The 24,891-nt window shown below is 36.2% G+C and overlaps 1 protein-coding gene across 9 annotated transcripts in view; it reads left to right on the forward strand.

Moving 5' to 3' along the window:
• LOC145669471 (uncharacterized) overlaps positions 1–17,148 on the forward strand; it is a 54,371-nt gene extending 37,223 nt beyond the window's left edge. For all 9 annotated transcript variants that reach the window (XM_081737643.1, XM_081737637.1, XM_081737645.1 and 6 more), the window contains one exon: positions 6,065–17,148. In XM_081737643.1, coding sequence (XP_081593769.1) covers positions 6,065–7,904 — 1,840 coding nt within the window. In that variant the 3' untranslated portion in view covers positions 7,905–17,148. The remainder of the gene's footprint in view (positions 1–6,064) is intronic.
• Positions 17,149–24,891: the final 7,743 nt, after the last annotated feature.

A 24,891-nucleotide genomic window follows, 5' to 3' on the forward strand; every position in this document is an offset into this window, starting at 1 on the left:
TCGTTCCCAAGGCAAGTAAGCTTGAGACGGACAACATTGTGCTCGTGGGTTTTCTCAGGACACTCCCACTTTCTCATTCCACCAATTCGTCCATCATGATTCACTTGCTTTAATCCTACTCTTCCTCAACCTAACAGGCATAATCGTTGGACATTAAACGTAAAGATTATATTTTCAAGCTGTTAACCCAAAAGAATCCGAACCGAAAAACAGTTGTACTTTCTATTGCTCACTAACGTGTTTTCACAATATATATATATATATATATATATATGTAAAGGAAAACTTTGAGGAATAGTAATTCCATTCAAAAGTGAAACAGCAGACTCAAAATATCTTAACCTAAAACGAAACCATTATATATCGTTTGGAACTTTGAAAATATATGCTGATATTCTTAAAAGTGGCAATATAGGTCTCTTTTCAAACAAAACTGGACCAAATTACTGTTCGTTTTCTGAAATAAAATTACACATTCTGATTCAAGTTGAAACCGAACCCAAACCAGTTAACCTAAAGATGGTCTTAGTGAATGAAACCTTGACCCATGACCCACCACTCACCGTGAACCTCTGTCCCACTCCGACCCACCAATCACCATGAAGCACTCACATCAAAACGCATCATCATTAACTCTGACACATGATGCACGGCCTCTTTACCGACTAAAGGGTTTACACTTGTGAAACCAAGTTGTGAAATTCTAACTAATCGGAGTTTGAATTTCTATCATCAATCGGTCAAACACCATTCTGTTACAATAACGATGGATCTGACCTTTACGATATAAAATGGTAAAGTGTTTGTCGTGGGTAAAATTACGATGAATTTCAATTAAATTGTCATGGTCTAATTATTTCCTTGTTGATTTATCGATACTTTTCAGTGGAAAAATGGATTACATTTTTTAAGTCCCAAATCAAGGGCTGTAGACCAACACACAGAAGCTTATATTACAAATTTTATCTCGTTTTTTCTCACAACTTTATCGGTTGATTGCCTTGTGCTGTAAGCGCTCCATATAAAAAAACAAGCTTCAGCAATTAATGTAGTAGAAACCGCTTGGTAACCAGGGGTGGATCCTGGGGGGAGTACGCCCCACAGAAGAAGAAAAGGTCCTCAGAACAAGAAATTTCCTTATTTTGTATATAAAAATAAATCCCAGAGTTTAAAGCTCTTAAATGTAGCTCTATGTGTCAGCATTACAACCCACCGCCCCAGCAGAACTTCGTCCTGGATCCGCTCGTGATGGTAAGCATATATGGATATATGATGCAAAGCTCGATTGTTTGTGTCTCAACTAATATCGATCGTTTTCGATTATTTTTACAAACTAACCCAGTATCAATTTACCATATTTACAAAGTGGCGACCCTCGCAATAAAGAAGTTTAGAAAATGGTAGGAGATGTTCTGTTAATTTTCAATAAAGAGTTAATATAGTGAATTTCAGCTCCGTAAGTTGAACGGCTTGTAAGTTTTTTTTTCGCAAAAATTCGGATTTCCACTATACTTTAGGATATTATTATAATGAAAGCAATATGATAACGTCCAAGTTTGAATCAAGGCCTAACTATATACCGAAGTTCATTTCATTTGACTTCAATTTGGCCGTAAGGATTAGGCACACTAGTTACTCCTTTCCTTATATATAAATTTATATATCGCAGTGATTCAAAAATGTATTTTTTGCTGTAGTTAGTTCCTCTAAAAACTCACAGTTTCGAAAGCCGAGTAGTAGTATAAGTCATATTGCTATTATTACAATTACAAATATCAATATCCAAGAATACCTCAAGCTGTTTTTTTTTTTTTTTTCATGTAGAGATACTCATCTCAGGTAAGTAAACAGAAACAAGTGAAAAAGGGAAATGAAAGCCTTGAAAGTAAAACGTAGACAAATTCTCCCGTGTTCAGAAGCATAATTTTAAATCACGCTCAAACCTAGTCATAGGAGGGGGTTAGTTGCAGTTATCAGTTTCTCGCCACGTAGGATATATAAATACAGCAGAAATAAAATAACTGTTACTGTCGGTCTTCGTAGTTGTGCGTATTGGCGCAATGCGCTAAAAATTATAATTTCTTTTGGCGGGGGTTCAAGCCCGGGCCAAGATTTTTTTCTATTTTTATAAAAAAAAATACTCAAATTGTGATTTACTTACGTGTGCAGTTTTGCTATACGATTCTACTGTATAAGTAGAAGAACAAGAAGACGAAGAAGTTGTAGTAGTAGTAGGAACGGATTAGAAGCCCCACATGGCTCATTTTGTTCCGCCTTGGCTGCCATGATATAAATATTACCTCAACTGCTTCTTCAATTTTCTTCAGCCCCAACAAAGTGGCAATTTTCTTCTGTTACCACTATAATACACAATACATACACCAGATGGTTTGGACCAGGTCCGCAACCAGCCACAGAGATTTAGGAGGTCCATGAATATTTTAAGAGGGGAACAAGTGATTAAAATTATCTTACACATATTTAAATAGTATTTCCTGTGTTGAGGTCTGCAGGTGCCACGGAAAGTTTAGGGGCCCACGCCCCCTATCTTCCCTCTGGTCGGGCCTGGTTTGGAGAATCTCAAACTGCAACGAATGAGAAACGTGTTTTTAGTTTCTATGGTTAAAATCGAGTGTTAAAAGAAACATGCTGTTCAGACGGTGCTGTCTACAATACAGTGAGCAGAGTGGGTCTGTGCGTGGTGGGCCGCAGTGGGCCATGGTGAGTGACGAGTCGCAGTGGATCACATGCTGTTGGCCCACGACCACTGACTCGCTGACTCACAAACTTACAACAACTCTAGCACTTTTCAGAATATCAGTACATATTTTGGAAAAGTTCCAAACGATATGTGATGGTTTTAACTTAGATTAATGCATTATGGGCCTTCTGTTTCACTTTTGAATGGAATTACGTTTCGCCATGATTTTTTCTACATTTTTTTTAAAAAAGCGTTAATGAGCAATATAAAATTCAACTGTTTTTCGATTTGGATTGGTTTGGGTTAACAACTTGAAAATGAAATCGTTACGTTTAATGTCCGACGGTTATACCGGTTTGGTTAAGGAAGGCTATGATTGATGCAAGTGAATTATGATGGACGAATTGGTGAAATGAAAATGTGCAAATAGCCGGAGAAAACCCACGAACTCGATGTTGTCCGTCTCAAGCTTACTTGCCTTGGGAACGAACTATGCACCCCAACCATCAGATAATTTAGTAGGCGGGGGTCTCAGTTTCGATTCCCGATGGGAAAGTCTTTGAAATATTACATGTCTTCGATGTATCCCTGTTCAGGTTAACTAGAAATACCTGTAAAACGAGAATAACCGAATATAAATAGATACATTACGGAGCTAATTTCGGTCCTTGTTTTAAAATTTAAACGTGAATTCTCTGGACTACAATGTTTTATCATCAATAAAATATTGGAATCTTAAACGTTTGCAATTTGCTACATAGGCGAGTGTTTCTTGACTCTTACAAAAAAAGAGCAGTCTTAGGATAATAGCTTGAGCATTCGCTTCGTGAGTTAGGGGTCCGCGGTTCGATTCTCTCCGATGATATTCAGAAAAAGAATATAATTTAGAATGTTGATATTTTTGATGTATAATAAAATGAATAATAGTCAATTTCTCTCGTTCTTAAAAGTTAGAGTTCAAACCACTTCCTTCACAGGGAAAAACTAACAACATGACGTCACAGTCTACAGCCTCGATTACTACTGTCTGAAAACTTCACGTGTTTCGTAAACAATTCGTGGATACAAACGGCTCATCAATCAGGCGTAGTATGAGTCATGAATTTAACTGAAACGTCATGGTGGAATTGTTTCTAAATTCTTCCCCTCTTACTACAAATAATATTTTCGTTCGCCATTTTCTACACGTTCCATATGTTCGTTCAACGAAAATTGGTAAATGGGAACTATTCTTTTTATATTTGTTTGCATATTATGTTAAAATATCAATATAAATCATACATAATCTAATGTCTTTTACCCAAAGAAAGGGTGTTACTATGTATGGTGATGAAGACAAATCCTACTTAGTTTCTGTTAACACTTCCGAAGGTTCGATTTTCATATTGCCAGTAGCTGACACCTTCTTTCCCCCTCTTTTCCTTCCAAAGTATCTCTTATAAGGCAATCCATCCTTATAGAGGATCCAAAAAAATTCTTTTCATTTCTCTTAACTTCAGTATGGTTATTTGCATTGGAATAGGACTTAATATTGAGGTCTCAAATAATCAGTAATAATAGTAATAATATAGATGACAAATTCGGTATGAAAACACATTATATTAAAATCTGTAAAATCGCCGTATCGTTAGGTAGAAGTTACAAAATAGTCGGGATTGGAGAGACGTGGCAGGACATATCCTCTGCATACGTCCCTACAACTATCCAAATATTAAAACACAAGTTTAGAGGGAAATTTCGTGTAGAAGTCAGGGATCCTGAACTCCGAAGAGCCGTAAGAAAATTTGTTTTTCAATTATGGTTATGCCGGCTAAGCTACAGAAGACGTCGATGATGAGAATGAAAGAAATATTGGAATAAAGAAAGTGGGAGGAAGCGGAACCCAGAGAAAACCTAAACACACGTTGTTTGTTCAGCACAATACCCACTACCCGGGAGCTGGGTGAAACAGGGTGAACCAACACTTCAGTAATAATAATAATAAGGGTACTAAAAGTTTTAAAGTTGCAAACCTTAATTAAATGTAGGGATTTCGAGGAAGAGGTTCGATACCTTCATGAGATACCTCTGCAGCTACTCAAAAGCTTTCCACTAACGTTTCATGTAGAAAATATTCCAGTGTACGTTATAAGGAAAATAACTGTATATAAAAAGCTGAATATCTTTGAACAGTAAGTCATATAATATACTAACCGTTAGAGTTTGCACATGTAATTATAAAAGGTTTGCTACAAAAATATATACACAGACCATAATTCAGTGAGCTCTGAAATCCAAAGTAACATAACAACGTGTAAGATTGAGTTAAGAGAGCATTTGTTACTTAAAAAGGGGCATACATTATTTCGAGAAATGAGATAAAACGATAAATGTTTACGATAATTTTTGTCTCGTCTCGATTCTCATCTCCAAAGCGAGACGATGATTTGAGTTAGCCTTCTCCCGTGTCGAATGTTAAGTCTCATCCCGATATTGTTTGGTTTTAGTATCGAGTTAAGAAATTCCTCTTGTCATGATCAACATTAAACAAAACCGAAATGCATTTTTTTTTGCTTAATATGACGTTTCTGCTTGTAATGGTATGACCTGAGCGACCATAAGTTTCTAATTTTTAATCTTCTACGAGATAATTCTAATTAATAGTATTATTATTCCTGTAGATTTGATAGTTCAAGTATTGTAACATCCGAGTATTCAAATTTCTGAAGATAATAAAACGTGTGTCATCGCCGATCAATCGCCATCAAAATTCCTGAAGGAAAAAAATGCTCGACCTGGATTCGATCCAGGAACATCCCCATTACTGGTCAAGCGCCTTGACCAGTGAACCACGATCACTATGCGGCAAGTGATTCGTCCTTAGTCGATTACGTTATGTTTCTGTGCCTCCGCTTGGAAAGTTTTGTTACTTTTCTTCGTTTTAAAAAGTCTTTCGCATTTCTTTTATAATGATATAAGTCAGTAACCTTCGGCAGAGTTTACATTATTAGCTTGGGTTATCCTTAAACCTTTGGTTCACACTGTGTTTCTTCAGCACACGAAACTACAGATATAACAGATTTAATTCTCATACTGGGCACATGTTTCGAAGCAGTCGCCATTACCTGGCCAAAGATTTATTTCCGCTAGTATACAAATGATTGTTCAATTTGACACATTAAGACAAATTGCATTCTCTTCTTTGAGAGTAAATATATATGAATACTTCTCAATTGTACTCCGTTTCATATTTCTAACGTATTTCATTTAATACAACAAAAATGAACTTAATTTTATCATGAAATATAGCGAATGATTTCATTTTTTGTTGGTACTTAATTATTGTCTCCATTCACATTTCCTTGTTCGTTGGAATTGTTGCAGGCGCGATAGCATATTTGCTTTTCAAGGAGAAGAGAATACGTTTCTTACATCAAAAGAAGCCATTTCTTATTCAGATGAGGAATCTTATACTTCGAAGCAGTTTGACAAAGGATTTAATCGATCACGTTTGTCAAGACATACGTTAAGACAGGCAAGTGAAAAGCGTCAAACGTACCAAAAGTGTGATAAACGCTTTAGTCGAAGTTCATCTTTTTCGAACGGTAATTTAGTGCAAACAGGTGAGAAATCCCACACCTCCGGAGTGTGCGGAAAGGAATTTAGTGTGTGTTCTTGTTTGGGTAAGCACATGTTAATCCACACAAGTGACAAGCTACACACATGCAAAGAGTGTGGTAAGGCATTTAATCAACGTTCACGGTTGGTTAGACACATCTTAATCCACACAGGAGAAAAACCTCACAAGTGCGAAGAGTGTGGTAAGGCATTTAATACACGTTCACATTTGGCTACACACATGTTGATCCACACAGGAGAAAAACCTCACAAATGCGAAGAGTGTGGTAGGGCATTTAATCGACGTTTCAGTTTGGTTACACACATGTTAATCCACACAAAAGAAAAACATCTCAATTGCGAACAGTGTGGTAAGGCATTTAATCAACGTTCAAATTTGGCTAAACACATGGTAATTCACACACGAGCAAAACATCATAAATGCCAAGAGTGTTGTAAGGCGTTTTATCTCCGTTCAAGTTTGGCTACACACATGTTAATCCACTCAAGAGAAAAGCATTACACATGCCAAGAGTGTGGAAAAACATATAGTTTACGTTCAAAAATAATATCACACTTGTTAAACCACACAGGAGAAAAAGATCACAAATGCGAACAGTGTGGTAAGGCATTTAATCAACGTTCAAATTTGGCTAAACACATGGTAATTCACACAGGAGAAAAACATCATAAATGCAAAGAGTGTGGTAAGGCATTTAATACACGTTCAAATTTGGCTAGGCACATGCTAATACACACAGGAGAAAAAACTCACCAATGCGAAGAGTGTGGTAAGGCATTTAATCAACGTCCAAATTTGGTTACACACATGTTAATCCACACGGGAGAAAAACATCACAAATGCGAACAGTGTGGTAAGGCATTTAATCACCGGTCAAATTTGGCTACACACATGTTAATCCACACGACAGAAAAACATCAGAAATGCGAAGAGTGTGGTAAGGCATTTAATACACGTTCAATTTTGGCTACACACATGTTAATCCACATGGGAGAAAAACGTTACACATGCGAAGAGTGTGGTAAGACATTTAATACACGTTCAAGTTTGGTTAGACACAAGTTAGCCCACACGGGAGAAAAACCTCACAGGTGCGAAGAGTGTGGTATGGCATTTAATCAACGTTCAAGTTTAGCTACGCACATGTTAATCCACACAGGAGAAAAACCTCACAAATGCGAAGAGTGTGGTAAGGCATTTAATACACGTTCAATTTTGGCTACACACATGTTAATCCACACAGGAGAAAAACCTCACAAATGCAAAGAGTGTGGTAAGGCATTTAAAACACGTTCAATTTTGGCTACACACATGTTAATCCACACGGGAGAAAAACGTTACACATGCGAAGAGTGTGGTAAGGCATTTTATCAACGTTCAAATTTGGCTACACACATGGTAATACACACAGGAGAAAAACCTCACAAATGCGAAGAGTGTGGTAAGGCATTTAATACACGTTCAAATTTTGCTACACATATGGTAACTCACAGAGGAGAAAAACATCATAAATGCGAAGAGTGTGGTAAGGCATTTAATCGACGTCAAATTCTGGTTAAACACATGTTAATTCACACAGAATAAAAACATTACACTTGCCAAGATTGTGGTCAGGCGTTTTCTCAACTTCCAAGTTTGGTTACCCACATTTTAATCAACACGTGAGAAACATTATACATGCAAAGAATGTTAAATGCATTTAATCGACGCTCCGGTTTGGCTACACACATTTTAATCCACACAGGAGAAAATCGTTATACATGCCAAGTCTGGTAAAGGATTTAGTCTACGTTCGTACGTCACAACACGCGTTACCCATAAAGGAGCAAAGCTAAACACATGCCAAGGGTGTGGTAAGACATTTAATCAACATCCAAATCTGGATAATCACATGTTATTTGCACAAAAGCAAAACGTTACGCATGCCAAAAGTGTGCTCGGGGATTTAAACGACGTTGAAATATGGCTACACCCATCTTAATGCACACAGGAAAAAACATCATCAATGCTTACAGTGTGGTATGGCATTTAATCGACGTTCAAGTTTGGTTACACACATGTTAATACACATAGGAGAAAAATATCACAAATGCGAAGAGTTTGGTAAGGCATTTAATACACGTTCAAATTTCGCTACACACACGTTAATTCTCACAGGAGAAAAACATCATAAATGCGAAGAGTGTGGTAGGGCATTTAATCACCGGCCAAATTTGGTTCCATACATTTTAATCCACACAAGAAAAAAGCGTTACTTATGCCAAGAGTGTGGTTAGGCTTTTAATCGGCGTTCAGCTTTGGCTACACACATGTGAATGCACACAGAGAAAAACATTACACTTGCCAAGAGTGTGAGAATGTATTTGATCGACGCTCAAATTTGGCTACACCCATTTTAATCCACAGTTAAGAAAATCGTTACACGTGCTAAGTCTGGTAAAGGATTTAGTCCACGTTCGTAGGTCACAAAACACATGATACCCATAAAGGAGCAAAGTTCAAGTTTGCTTAATCACATGTTTATTTGCACAAAAGCAAAACATTACGCATGCCAAGAGTGTGGTGGGGGATTTAATCAACATTCAAATTTGGCTACACACATGTTAATCCACACGGCTAAAGTACTACACATACCAAAAGTGTCAAAAGGCATTTAATGGACGTTCAGTTTTTGCTACAGACATGTTAATCCAAACAGAAGGAATATCTCACACGAACAAAAGATGTGGAAAAATATATAATTTACGCTCAAACCTTGCAAAACATTTCAATACACATAAATGAAAGAACATGCAAAGAGCGTAGCATGGCATTTACTCAATGTTCACACATGGCAAAGCACATGTTAATCCAGATAGGACAGAAATCTGAAACGGGCGGGAAGTGTAGAAAGATATTTGGTGGCAGTTCACATTTGGCAAATCTCATGTTAAAGCACACAGCTGAATAACCAGGCACATGTGGTGGGTGTCCAAAGGGATATAGTTTGTATTCTGCTTTAGCAAGTCATGTTACTAGACATAACAAAAGAATTAAAAGGATTTGTCGCACTCACAAGTTGTTAAGTTTTGGGAGAAATGTTAAGTGCACAATATATATATATATATATATATATATATATATATATATATATATATATATATATACTGCAATAGAGGTCTACAATAGTATTACATAGTAAACGGATCAGACGACGTTAATTCCTTCAAATGACGTATCTGCCCTTGGTAACGGAATGTAGGTCTAGAAGAGAAGTTGGTTAAGTCCGTATTTGGATGGAGATGTTACGGCAAATTCTACCCTGTGGGCGGCGCTTCTGCTTTGCCGCCACAGGGATTGCTGCATAGTGAAAAGATGGCTGTCGCCGAGAAAGGTTTCAGTGACCATTCCACAAGTGAATACTTATCTCAAGATATAGGCTTCGAATTAAACGCGAAACAAAAAGAAATCACATTTTGGCTCGCTCTGACGGCAGATCGGCCGTCCACCCTCCACTCCAAATTTGGGATTGTACTGAACCGGAAACAATTAATGTCTTTGATAATATTCTAGCAGAAGATTGATATGTTTGAGACGCGAAATATTAGTTTAGGATGACACCTAATTTCGTAATCCAGATTTATAAATGGGGACACGGGCTGTTTTCCTAAAACTGGGAAAACAGGTTTCCTTGAAACATCTATCAGAAATGAGCGAAAGTGGAAAAGAAAAAAAAGATGATGTCGAACGCAGAAGATCTGGCTTATGTTGTTTTGGCCAGAAACTCTTATGCCGGAGAGAAAATAAGAGTAACTCATCCTCCAGAGGAGTGAAAGATAAATGAGATAAAGTGGACGAGCAAACGGATTGAACAGGGAAGTACGTTGGTTATGCATTTGAGAATTTGTTATACAAGTATTCATGAAAATTTTCTCTTCTTTCTTCATATTCTGCACCTGATACATCATTGTATGTCAAAAGAGGTATGCTAGAAGTTTTAGACCTAGATCAGATAAGAGAACAAAGTTGTTTAGTGTTGTTGATGCTGGTGTCTGATTTTTTTGAAATATAGTCTAGGTATTTACTGGATCTCAATAGCTTTTTTATACAAAGTCCTACATCAGAAATTCCTTTTAAGATACATATTCATTTGGAAGTGAACGCCACAGTTCCCAAGCCTTTTTTCGGAATGTGTGGCGACTCTGTTTGCCGTGCCATGTTGGAAATTTCCTTGTATTTGCTTCTTTGAACAGTACGAAATCTTTATTGTTGTACTAGAAACATCGGCGAAAGTGTCCAGCGCCTCGTCTATTGTTCCATCTAGTAAAAGTGTCCATTGTAAAATAGGGGTGGCCAAAAATTTTCGGATCCGGATGTCGGATCCAGTGAGATCCGGATCCGGACCTAGATCCAGATCTCGGATTCAAATCTCAGATCTGGGTCCGGATCTAGGATCTCAGATCTTGATTTGTATCCAAACCTACATCTGAAATTGTGATGATAAAATTGAATACTAAAATTCGTCAAAACTTTTTTCGGATTCCTTAATATAGTAAGTTGCTGTGCTTTTAAATGTTTCCATAACACGTTTGTGCTACCTCTGTTCTTTAATTTATTTTAACCTTGCAATATTTACATGTTGCGCTTTCTTTTGAAGTCTCTTTAGTAAAATGTTTTCAAGTTTGACTTCTTCCCATTTCAGAGTATATTCAGATGTCTGAGAACTGATGTAAATTTTAACAAGTTCTTCTGTTTAGCTCCTCTTCGAAACTTAATGTTAGCTTCACATTGAAAATATTTATTTTATTCTTTAGAAAATAAACTTTCGTATTTTCTCATACACAAATGAAATATCTTTTAGATAAGGCCCTTCTAATTGCAGGAATACTAGACAAAACAATCTCTCTATTAATAGTAGTTTCTGACTCATTAGAGTCCAACTATCAACAAATGTAATAATGAATATCTTTCACTTCGAACGTATATACAACATGAAATATAGACTGGTTGGCGTGGATCAACAGTAGACTTTTAAACAAACACACGAGAATTTCAGGAAAGTGATATAGTTGTGTTCGTTGTATGACTTTATTACCTAACTTATGTTTGCCCTTCTGAGGTCGGAAGTTTGTTGGAGTAAATATAAAAGAGATTTATTTTTTCTTCACCCTCCAGGTTTCTTTAATCATACATTGCAGGACGTAACCAAAACATATCCATGTATCGTATCATTGAAGCGTTTTGTTTTTTGTATGTTAAAAGTGTTCAAAAATATTTAAAATATTCGCATTTGTTCATGTGATCTCAGGTTCGATTTTCGGTGGGAACATACAAAAGAAAATTGAAAGCTGAAACAATATGAAAATAGTATTTAAAAGTCAAAAAAATTTATGTTAAAACTTTATGTATCTATTGTGACTGTAAGGCTGTAGTTAAATTAACCTACATGTTTCGTGAAGATATATTACGTCGTTATTGTTTATATACTATAAGCTACCAAATACATCCAAAGAGACCACTGTACACTGTAGTAATCAACAGATGAAAACAACATTGGAAAAGGAATGAAAGGTCTCCAGACCCTTAGATCAAGGTACTAACCTAGCATTTCCCCAGTATAACTGAGGAACAACCCTGGAAAATCCTCAGTCAGGAGGTCTGGTCTCCGAATTCGAACCCGGTATTAACCAATTGCGAAGCAAGAATCCTAACAAGTAGCCTGAACTCGCTCCGTATTATTATTATTATTATTATTATTTAATTAACGTAATGTTTTAAAATTAGAGCAAATTAAACCCTACTTTCTTTATTGCTTATGTTATAGTTAATAAGACTACATGAGACATCAGTTCCCCACCAAGAAAGAATACTAGAACTGGAATTCAGGAAGCGGGGGTGAATAGATTAATGAGGATGAGGAAACTATGTACGATGCAAAAACTGAGTAATTATGACTTCATCACAGATATATTCACTTACATACGTCAATTAACATTTCTGTGATACAGGGCACTCTTACTTTCTATAGTAGCAGGAAAATGGCCCGCTTTTGTAAACGAACACATTAAGCACGTGGGTATAGGTGGAATGTGCGTGCAAAGAAACATAGGTAAAACTAGAAAAAAATAGGGTAATCTAGGGGAAAATGATAAACCGTCCTTCGACATAAAAAAAAGCTAAAAATAACTAGAGCTACGAAAGACGCCGAGCGAATTTTATTGAAAAGATTGTTTTTCCTTAGTGATTAGTTGTGCTTACATTAACATGAATTAAAAAGAAAACAAGTAGCTAGCTCTGAGTTTCGCAAACTAGTTGAAAAGAAAATATTGGATAAAATTTAATAATAAATAAGGCATTTATGATAATTAAAAGAACTAAATTCTTGGCACGACAGTCGTTTGGTTCCTACTAGCGGGCTTACGTTCAAAGTGGGGATGTGTAGTCAGCGCACCGACACCAGAAATCCCTAATGCCGACTTTCTAGACTGGAGTCCGTTACCTCTCACTTAAGATAAGTCCCCAATTGTCCTCACGATGCTGGGTCAACATCGAAATTGTTGAGTCTCCGGAAATTGAACCCATGACCACGGGCACCGAAGGCACGCGCTTACCTCTGTTTTTTATATATAAAAAGGTAACAACTTTTTATCAGATTATTTAACCTGTTGAACGCTTTGCACGGATTACACTGTAACCATTATGACACCACACAGACATAGAAGTAAACGAGGACAGTTAAAAACACCTTTGCCCGAAGCGGGATTTGAATCCAAGACATTCACATAAAATGATCCACAGCCTAATGCCACAGACCACTCGACTTTGGCTGTCGGGTTTTCTCGGCTAATCCGTAGCACATTTAAAGTAACATTATTTTAAAAGTTGCTCCTAAATACTGACATTCTAAGTCTTATGTATCAAATATTTTCTGCGATAATACCATACACTCTCCGTCTTCTATACATGAAAAGCAATAGTTACCCACATTATGTAATACAGAAATAAGTTCTGTTTCTCTACTAGCTGCTGATGGCGGTAGTCAAGGTTCACCGAAGCATGATCCCAAACCTAAACTGAGATATTGATGTCACTGGAACACCTAAAATGTCATTGTGGGTAAGTGAATTGCCCACTTGTCAGGATGAAGGGCGATGGTGATGTGAAATGCGGGGCTGTCAGAGGTACTACATATGATAATTGGATTTATAATATTGTATGTTGCCATAAACCCTCTTCAAGAACATAACTGTTAATCTTAGCTTTGAAAATGTTACATAAGGAGTTTTATTGCTATCAGTATGTTGCATTAGGAATTATCGGATTTATTCTAACGCTTAACTTTTACATCTCTTCTGATTTACGAATATTTCAATCGCGATTATCCCCTTAAGGTAAATTAGTGCTATTTTAAATCATTTCGAACGAAATTTATATATGGTCAGTCTTGTTATATGGGAATAATTGAGACCAGAAGCTGTCTACAGGCTAAGCCCAAAAGAATCTTGGCCAAATGGGGAAATCTTCGGTTCAGTGTGAAAGCTTCCATAAGAACCAGCACTCTAATTAGTGGAATGTGCTTTGCTGGTTTTTCCTCGATGTGAAAGTACCTAACTTTATTGCTAAAAAAGAAAAGGCATTTATTTCAAACAAGTCGCCATTACAGATTTCGTATTTGAACATAACACTCATGAAAAGTCATGTTAAAGCGCGACTTGCCCCTGAAAAAGAACATTTATCTGTTTTTAGTTTCTTGTGTTCCCCAAAGTACATGCGGAATTAGTGCAAGTGCCTTCCGCTCGCATTACCTAGGCACAAACTCCTACGATCTTGGTACTAGCACATGTTTCGGTGTCCAGATCTCAAATATATATCTTCCAGCCTGATTCTATGTATGAATCGGAAATTTCAAATCTAGATAAGGGGCACCAAAATTCGTAGTTTATTCTCGGTGCTCATATTGTGATTTACCAAATAATTATTAAATCTAATTGTAAGGTATACACTTGATATTTTGAGCAGACTGAGCAAGATAAATATACGTAAAAACTAGTCAATACTTCTCTTAACTGTTTATGTTTCCTTAACTGTCAATGAAATAGGTGTATTGAAGAATTTTAAATATTCGAGTTTTGCTTTCCGGTTTCAAATATAAATGGGTGTGTATTTCATCTTGGCCCTGCAACCGGGTGGACCTAGATTCGACATTCGAACTCTCATCCGGATCAAATCAGATTTTTTTTAGTAAGGCAAACATTTGATGTTTAGTGTAAAATGAAGGAGACAAATAGACTTGTCAATATTCGTCTTCATTTACTGTTTTTTTCTTCACTGTCAGTACTTCGTGAAATTAATTTCGATGAATTTTAGATATTCAAGTTTATCACAATTTGGCTGGGATGTGGGTTTCGATAAGAATCAAGATCTGAGATCTGGATTTCGAACCCAAATCCGAGATCCGAAATCCGGCCATCCCTACTGTAACACCTGTAGTACTTTACAAATTTTACCCAAAGGAGCCTTCCTCCAGTCAGGTACAAGCTTTCTTTTTGAGTTGGATTACTGGTTGCTGGGGTTGAGAGTAAGATAGGGAACGGGGAACTCATGGTCTAAGAGAACCAACGTTTTATGTGAGATGTCAAATTCTGTCAGAAAAATAGAGATGACATAATCTAAGCTGTTACTTTTATGTGCGTTATGAATATTGTACTCGCCCAAATCGAGCCCTTCAATAGAATAGTCGACAGAGGGGTGTCATTTGTGTCTGATGTTATCCCATGTTTACTGTCGATTCATATCTAAGCCCAAGTTATAGCCATTTCCAGATCCTGGGTTTTTGGGATATTTTTTAGACTTTCAGTCAAGCAGCTACTGCATCGTCACTATTTATCCTAGGATCTATGAAGGAGTTGGGGTTCGATACTCGTTTGTTCCAGTTCGAGAAGACCGACTAATAATAATAATATTGGGATTCGAACCTTGGATCTCTCAAAGTCTCCTTTACAACATCATTCAAATGCACAAATTAGTAAATTGACGTAAGAGACTGGCAATAAACAAGTATCTTCACTCCTCCACGGTCTTAAGATTCGGGCGTTATGTGTATCAGAGGCATAAGCCGTATACCCACCATCGCTGTTACGTCAGCTCCAAGATACACTGGTCAATACCTGTAAAAAGAGTGCAAGGTAGGACAGCCATGCGTGATTAACACCAGACGAGTGGTGGGAGACGAAAGTAAATGTTTGAACTTCTCTATTGATAGATACCTTACCTTCTAACAAACACTTCACGTCGTATACGTTTTAACTGATGCACATTTCAATCGCTAAAAGAAAGGCATAACGTATTAAACACATCTGGTTAGCACTATCATCACTTTTAGAAATGATAACAAGAATTGTAGGTAACTGTGTATTAGGATTCACTATGTTGGTTATACTACATATGATTTAAGACAATACTAACATTTTCATATTACTTTTAACATTTTACTCGAAAAGAAATTGGCCCTATTAGAAGATTTCACGACGATCCGTAAATACGCGCGACGATCACGGCGGATATACGAAATGAAATTCACTCAGGCACTAACAAATAGTTGACTTCCATTGCTGTTAAAACATACTTTGTACGCGTAGCACTGTTCCAAAGTTTCTTGATGCAAATTAATATTTTAAAGTGTAAAATTTAGTATGTTGCACTAGCTTGACATTGCGGTGTGTGTATTACAGTTGTCTGATTACATGGCTTTCATTATTCAGATTTTGCTGGCTTCCTGAAGACAAAATCTTAGTACGTTCAACTCGTATATCGTCTTGGAGAACACACACGCTTCTCTTCCTGCGTCACATCGTTGCCAGTTAGTAGCGCAAGAATACACTGACAAAACTAAAATATAGTTCGTAGAGAGCATTGAGTTTTTGCCTTATTATAATGTTCATAAGTTAATAGAAATCACATTAAAACACTGATTGTTCCAATAAGTAGTAAAATTGACGATTATTAATAATTTTTACATTGTCACGTAAAAATCTGTCATCGTCATGAGGGCTTGTGCGTGGGTGTTTACAACGAGAATAGCTAAATTTTTCCTCCAAATATGGGCTGACGGGAGGAAGCAAGACTGTCTAGAAAAGTGAGGTACCTTTTGGGTGACAAATTCCTGAGCATTGTTCTCTTCCAACTGTTAGCTGATTGCATTATATTTCTAATTGACGCTGGGGAAATACGAGGGTTGGTTTAAAAATCCAAGCCAATCCATACTGTTATAGATGGCGTCGAACGGAATGTCCACTGAAAGTATCACAGAAGTGGGCAAGAACCCTGGAATCCAAGTCTTTCTAACCATACTGCAACACAACAGCAATCACAGCATTCCATTAGTCCATAGAGGGTTAATGTCATTTGAAGTTCGTTTTCACTGAAGAAGAACAGTTTGTAGCTTCACTCGAACGCACATGATCGCGAAATTCGAAGAATAACGAACGCGAGGGCCATTTACGATAACGCGAGGGCCATTTCGTAAATGTCTTTTGAGTCCTTTCATTTTTATTATTTGTTTGTATTTTTCATTTATTTCAATTATTCCTTGAAATATAAACACAAAATAATTTCAATATTTGAATATAAATCAATAGTTATTTGTAATTCAAAATACTATCCAACATTGTACTTCATAATGTTTTTCAAAATTCAAACCAAGTTACACAAACATATTAATATATTCAATACAATAATGTATTCGATGAATAAACATATTCAATAAGAGATTACATTTGGTAAGGTATTGTATTCAATGCCATATTTAAGAATACACAGTAAAGTATAGGTAACACGAACTAAATGTATACCAATAAATTTAAAATAATAAAATTGATTTAATATTTTGCAGTAATGCCTTTTAATTTCTAAAATAAAACACACAACATCACTCAAAATAGCATATATCACTAAGTAATTCAACATATCATGATATTGCTTTTCATAAAGATAAAATATTCCTGAACACCAATATTATTCATAAAATTCAAAAGTGTATGTTCATTAACATATTAACACAAATTATTCACTAAGAATATTCAAAATAATTCAACACAAGTAAAACATATTATATATTTCACGCAATTAATTCATACTTTATTAAAATGACATATTAAAGGCACATATGTAAATATAACACTAAAAATATTTCATTTATTTAAAATGAAATAAACTGGGCACATGTGAGCTCGTCACGCTCAAAGTATATAAAAATATACTGCCTGCATAACATTTGCAAGACCCTAACCCATTTATTTATTAATATGTTTCCATCCCCGAAGCAAAGTGAAAAGATAGAACATTTGGTTAAAGTTCAAAAATAATACAGAGGGGACTAATAAGAAAATTGCCTACTCCGGGCATTGCATAATATGAATAACCCATAATATTGGAGGGACCTTTGCTTCAATGTCTTCAAGTACTACTTGAAATATTTTCGTATTCAACGAAAAGATTAATACAGAGTGAATGCAACAATAGTTGCTAACAATTATCATATAAGTATTCATATTACTAATCTCACATTTGCGTTTGAATATTGATTCTGTGATTTTTTTTAAACAACGCGCCATGAAGGTGGGTATAGGTAACTACCATAACTTACCACATCAAAATTCAAGTATCCTCAGCTGATTACTAATCCCAGAGGCATACTGATTAGGTAAAACAAATAAATTGGTATAACACATCGTAAGTATACATTACTATTAATTGACGCACGGTTGTTGTTTAAAAATTGAAATCTTTACTGCATTAATTTAAAATGTGCTTATTCAGGTTTATTACCGAATGGTTTCTCACCAGAATATTTAAATTTGTGATTCGACAAATTTTTAATTTTGTAAAATTGCAACACTGTGATGGAATATTCTGTAAAGATTTCCCACATCTTCACAATTTAAACTTATTTCTTTTCACTATATATGAAATTTTCACTGCGCAAATTTACTCTTGCACTACGAAAAGAAAAACTATATTTTCTGATTAAAAAAATAAAGTTTCGTTGTGACTACATTAACGAAAAAGTATACTATTACAAATAATTTCGTATTACGTATGTTTGAAATATCAAAATTTTAAAAATGGTATCTCTCATTCAACATTTTGAATATCTTATGAGGTGCAACAATATATGAAGCGAAAAAATTAATATTCAAAATTTTTCCTGAATGTATTGGCTATAGCCGTTAACGTGATACACACAATAAAATATTATTCATTTTATTTGAACATTCAAAATTTTGTAAAACACTAACAGTGTTGAAAAATATTTATAGCATGAAAAGTAGTTACTAACAAGAAAAATAATTTTGTAGAAAATTTTCTGCAATGTAACCAGAATTTATTTTTCATTGCCATGTCAAAAATATGGAAAATGGGCAATCCGGCTATGTGTTAATGTCGTTTACCCAATTCCTTTTCGTATTGGATTTAGTACAACATCGTAAAGTTCTCATGCATTCAAAAATTTTGAGTTTAACTTCCATACTCGGCATCCACTGATTTTTGTTAGTACAAGAACGCAACATTCTGTAAGTACTAGATTTTTGTACTACCTTACTATGAGAATTAGCAGTTACCTTGTGAATGGTTTGTACACTCGGAACATTTACTATTTGAGTGTCATTGCGAAAATTGGTAGCGAAGAATTTACACTTTCTACGTAGGCATAATACTTTACTTAATTTACACACCTTTTTGCCAATTTTCAAGTTATTTTTCATTCTCGCACGGTGGAAAAACCTTTTGCTTTCCAAACAAAAATTTCTGTTTCTAAATTTCTCAACAACATATCGAGTTGAGTACAAAGTACTGGTTGGTGTATAATCAATCTGAACGTTTTGACTTAGTTCAATACACTTTTCCTTACCTTTTCTGAATCTAAATTTCATAGATTTACAAGTTGCACGATGTATGCCAAGCGAACATGGAATGGTTTCACTTCTATTAAAACATACAATTACGAACATACATACTGTACCTTTCAGCAACACTAAAGATATATTACCACTGGAAAAATAATGCAACTCATCAATCTGAATTGGTTGCTTAATGCAGCTTTCTTTAGGGTAACTCATAACATGTCGTGTGTACACCACAAAAATTACAGGACTTGTAGACAAGCATTTTTTACGAACAAGTAGCATTGAGTCGGAGGGGGGAAACAGCTGATCCACCCACTTCCTATCACATAAGGGACAAGTGCAGACTTTATTCTCGTCTAAAAATACTACAACAGTATCACTTTTTATTTCCCTAGTGGTGGTTACGTTAACCACACTCATACTACTATTGGAGGTAGCCTCCATGAAATCAATCTGCACGGTGTTTACATTTACACTGACATTTTCATTACTTACTTCATTTCCCTGAATAAAGACATCATCACTCTGTAGAACAGAAATATTTTCCAGCTTGGTTGTAACGCTTTGTAATTGTACAGTGTTATTATCCAACAGCTGAAACAATTCACTCCATCTATTTTCACTTTCATGAACTTGAACAAAATGCGATTCTTGGCCTTCAGATAACCTACCTTTCTTAACAGGGTTTGGATATAAATCAGTATCATCGGCAACATTTTCCAATGTTCTCTTACAACTTTTAGTTCTAACCTCAAAAGGACAACTATGGCGAACATGTGCTAACGGGTCAACATTAAATTCATCTGTAAATCTAACCTTTTTAGAGATTCTGTTTTCCTTTTCGGTTTGATCCACATTACCTGACATAGTATGTAAATTGACATCCTTGTTACATTTTTTGAGGATAGATTTGATACTACCAAGAGCATTTTGAGGAGGACTTTCAACATTACTTGAAAATAATTCTTTCTCCTTTTCATTGAACGTACTAACCTGGTCACTAAAAGAACTAACATCGGAGTACTTTTTCTGTAACCGTTCAACTATTATTTCAATAACCTTATTCTTGACATTAACGTCATCACATTGAAGTTTCAACTTTTTTGCTACATACTGAAAATATATATTTTTGCCACGAGCACATTTCTCTTTCAATTTTTGGTACTGGGCAGTTTTTCTAATACCACGTACGCGGAGATTAACCTCCTTTTCTAGGTTTTTCCTATATTCACAATTAAAATTAAATACGTGTTCACAAATAGCAAGTTTCGCTACTCTATTGAAACTATGAGTTTCTGCATCGAGGCCTAAAACATTTTGAAACTCTTCTAAACAAAATGGAACAATACTATATTTGTATTCATTTATGGCGTTAGCGTACTCTAACTCTATCTGTGCTCTTACATTCATTAAATTCAGCGCTAGCATTTTGTACGTGGATTTATGAATTATATATTCTAAAATGAACACAAAAATATAAAAATGTAAGTAACACTACATGTAAAAGAATGTGAAGAAATGTTTCTTTCGCAGAACATTAATTGCTAAGTTCACAATTTGCCTTTTCAGTAATTGTTTCGCATTCTTGTATGCATAAACTGGGACCTACCTGCTTTTGTACAGCAGTGTTTGGCTGATTTAACAGCTCCTGAGAATTACTTTCAACCTTTTCGTGCGTTTCATACTTTTTGCGTAATTCAACTACATCTGCTATTAGATTCTCGAATTGTTTAGTCAACTCTTCATGATTTGATTTTAGTATTTGGTTAGTTGCAGCCAAATCTGCGGACAGCTTTTTTACTGCTTCAAGCAGTGTTTCCATTTCACTAAGCGTTGACATTGTAAAATATTATACTACCAAATTTATCACATTGAATGGCATTGAATACAAAACAGTGAAGTTCAAAAATTTGCTTTCTTAACACTAAAACATCTGCCCCACGCTGGGCGGGCGCCAGATATAATGGGAGTGCCGGTCCTGGGTTCGAGTTCCGGATGTCCCTGTTCGGGCGCCATTTTATGAAGGAGTTGGGGTTCGATACTCGTTTGTTCCAGTTCGAGAAGACCGACTAATAATAATAATATTGGGATTCGAACCTTGGATCTCTCAAAGTCTCCTTTACAACATCATTCAAATGCACAAATTAGTAAATTGACGTAAGAGACTGGCAATAAACAAGTATCTTCACTCCTCCACGGTCCTAAGATTCGGGCGTTATGTGTATCAGAGGCATAAGCCGTATACCCACCATCGCTGTTACGTCAGCTCCAAGATACACTGGTCAATACCTGTAAAAAGAGTGCAAGGTAGGACAGCCATGCGTGATTAACACCAGACGAGTGGTGGGAGACGAAAGTAAATGTTTGAACTTCTCTATTGATAGATACCTTACCTTCTAACAAACACTTCACGTCGTATACGTTTTAACTGATGCACATTTCAATCGCTAAAAGAAAGGCATAACGTATTAAACACATCTGGTTAGCACTATCATCACTTTTAGAAATGATAACAAGAATTGTAGGTAACTGTGTGTTAGGATTCACTATGTTGGTTATACTACATATGATTTAAGACAATACTAACATTTTCATATTACTTTTAACATTTTACTCGAAAAGAAATTGGCCCTATTAGAAGATTTCACGACGATCCGTAAATAAATTGGCCCTATTAGAAGATTTCACGACGATCCGATCACGGCGGATATACGAAATGAAATTCACTCAGGCACTAACAAATAGTTGACTTCCATTGCTGTTAAAACATACTTTGTACGCGTAGCACTGTTCCAAAGTTTCTTGATGCAAATTAATATTTTAAAGTGTAAAATTTAGTATGTTGCACTAGCTTGACATTGCGGTGTGTGTATTACAGTTGTCTGATTACATGGCTTTCATTATTCAGACTTTACTGGCTTCCTGAAGACAAAATCTTAGTACGTTCAACTCGTATATCGTCTTGGAGAACACACACGCTTCTCTTCCTGCGTCACATTGTTGCCAGTTTCTTACGTCACTTTACTAATTAGTGCGTTCGAATGATGTTATAAAGGAGACTTAGAGAGATCCAAGGTTCGAATCCCAATATTATTATTGTTAGTCGGTCTTCTCGAACTGAAACAAACGAGTATCGAACCCCATTCCCCTTATATCTGGCTTCCCTCACAGGAACAGACCTTATACCTGGCGCTTCGAACACGGACATCCGGAACTCGAACCCAGGACCGGCACTCCCATTATAGATCATGGTTCATACCTCACTTGCATCACTTGCATGCTCATACCGTATATCAGGAGAGGGATAAATGATGTCAAATGGAAAATTTCGGATGGATTTTTTTTCACACTTTGGGCCACTCTGGAGGCGGCCCTGTGTGAACGTAGAGATCTCAAAAAATCTGATGAATAGTAGACTGAATGTGTGTGCCAAATTTCAAGCTTTTATCTTCAATAGTAAAGGCGGGAGAAATTTTATCAACAATTCCCACAATGCCCCAAATTACCCCAAAAGACCATTATCTCAGGTAAAAAATTTCCTGAGACATCTCTAACTACCCCAGGATGATGTTTCGCCCATCATTCCCTTCAGAATAAAACTGACTTTCAGACGGCATGATTCATGAGTCCTCATCATGTATCTAAGGCGAGAAAATGACGAAATACGGGATTTTTTGTGTAAAAATATCCATTTTTTCAAATTTTAGCCCCTCTGGACCCCCCTGTTTTAACGCAGAAATTTGAAAAAATTGGTAAATACTACTCGGTGGACTGAATGTTTGTGCACAATTTCAATCTTCTACGTGAAAAAATAAGCCCGCAAAGAAAATATACCGACCATGTCCCATTTTTCCCTATACAGAAGTATATTTTGACAAAAATTTCCTCAGACATCTCTAATTACCCTAGAATAATAATTCGACCGTCATTCTCTTCAGAATAGAACTGACTTTTCAGACGGTATGATTCACGTGTCTCCATCATGTATGTAAGGCGGGAAAATGAAGAAATACTGGATTTTTGGGGTAAAAATATCCCTTTTTTCAACTTTTAGCCCCTCTGGACACCCCTTGTTTTAACGCAGAAATTTGAAAAAATTGGTAAATACTACTCGGTGGACTGAATGTTTGTGCACAATTTCAATCTTCTACATGAAAAAATAAGCCCGCAAAAAATATACCGACCATGTCCCATTTTTCCCTATACAGAAGTATATTTTGACAAAAATTCCCTCAGACATCCCTAATTACCCTAGGATAATAATTCGACCGTCATTCTCTTCAGGATGGAACTGCCTTTCAGACAGTATGACTCACGTGTCTCCATCATGTATCTAAGGCGGGAAAATGAGGAAAAACGGGATTTTTGGGGTAAAAATATCCCTTTTTTCAACAATTTGCCCCTCTGGATTGCCCCCTGTTTTAACGCAGAAATCTGAAAAAAAAATCTGGTAAATACTACTCGGTGGACTGAATGTTTGTGCAAAATTTCAATCTTCTACGAGCAAAAATAAGCCAGCCAAAAAATCATGAACATAGGCTTTATAAGAGAAAAATATATTTTAAAATTATGACGTCATCACCTCCTGTCTGGACGCAGGAAGGTGTGAAATCATACGTAATTTCTTCTACAATGCCTCTGGACTTGAAAAACAAAAAACAAAAAAAACGGACGAAAAGGCTCAAATAGAAGAGTTATAACACAATGTACCATAAAACACCCGTATGGTACAAATTGTACCATGGGATCCGCCAAGGGGATAGTCACCAAAATGAGCAAATTTTGTCACCTTGTGACGTTATCTGGAAGTAATTCGTGGCATGTTTCAAGTTTGTGTTTGATTACCTCGGCTCAAATAATTTCACACTCACGTAAGAGATCATTCTCGGCTCTGCTGTACAATTTTTTTTTAATACATACTCCGCCCCTGTGGTCTTGCGGTCGTTTCTCTATATAGAGAATTGGAAGAGAAACGGCATTCCACTGTTCCTTCCCGATTCCTTCAGCCATTTTTCACTCCACTGAAGACCCATATTCCAGCAACTAACTAATATTAATAGCACAGTCCGTAAAATTGTTTTTAATGCTTTGTATATTTTGGTAGTATACTTTAAACAATGTTTTGTGTTCACTGCACTTTTGACCAGCATTCTTCTGTACATCACCACATTAAACACAGAATATGGGGAACCTGATTTGGCACACTTCTCCAACGTGAGATCACGTTGTCGAAGTCACTCTCACTCTTTTCTTCCCATCTGTGTTTAACATTGTAAAATATATTAATGGAGTGTACTGTTGCAACAAAGATAACTGTATTTCACTGCTTTCTAGCTGGAGATATTGTGCGATACATTGTCAAACGCAGTCTAGGTGTAACCTTACTACTGGGTTCACAATGGAAATGATAAAGCACAGATATATCACAACCCAGATAGCAAAAATGACTTGCAACAAATTTGCAGCAGATTTGCAATTCAAGTCTGGCAAACTTACAGCAGACTTGTGATGCAAGTCTGCAAGTTTGATGCAAGTTTAATGCAAACTTCCTAGTTGACGCTCTTCGAACTTGCAGCACGCCTGCAGTGCAAATGTATGGTAAGTTTGCAAAGCAAGTTTCTACTTGCACTGCAAGTGCACAGCAAGTTGGCAGCAAGCTAGTCCAGGTTTGACGCAAGTCTCAGCAA

Source organism: Thermobia domestica, chromosome 14 (assembly GCF_964235325.1).
Source record: "Thermobia domestica chromosome 14, izTheDome1.hap1.1, whole genome shotgun sequence".
Classification (NCBI taxonomy): Eukaryota; Metazoa; Arthropoda; class Insecta; order Zygentoma; family Lepismatidae; genus Thermobia; species Thermobia domestica.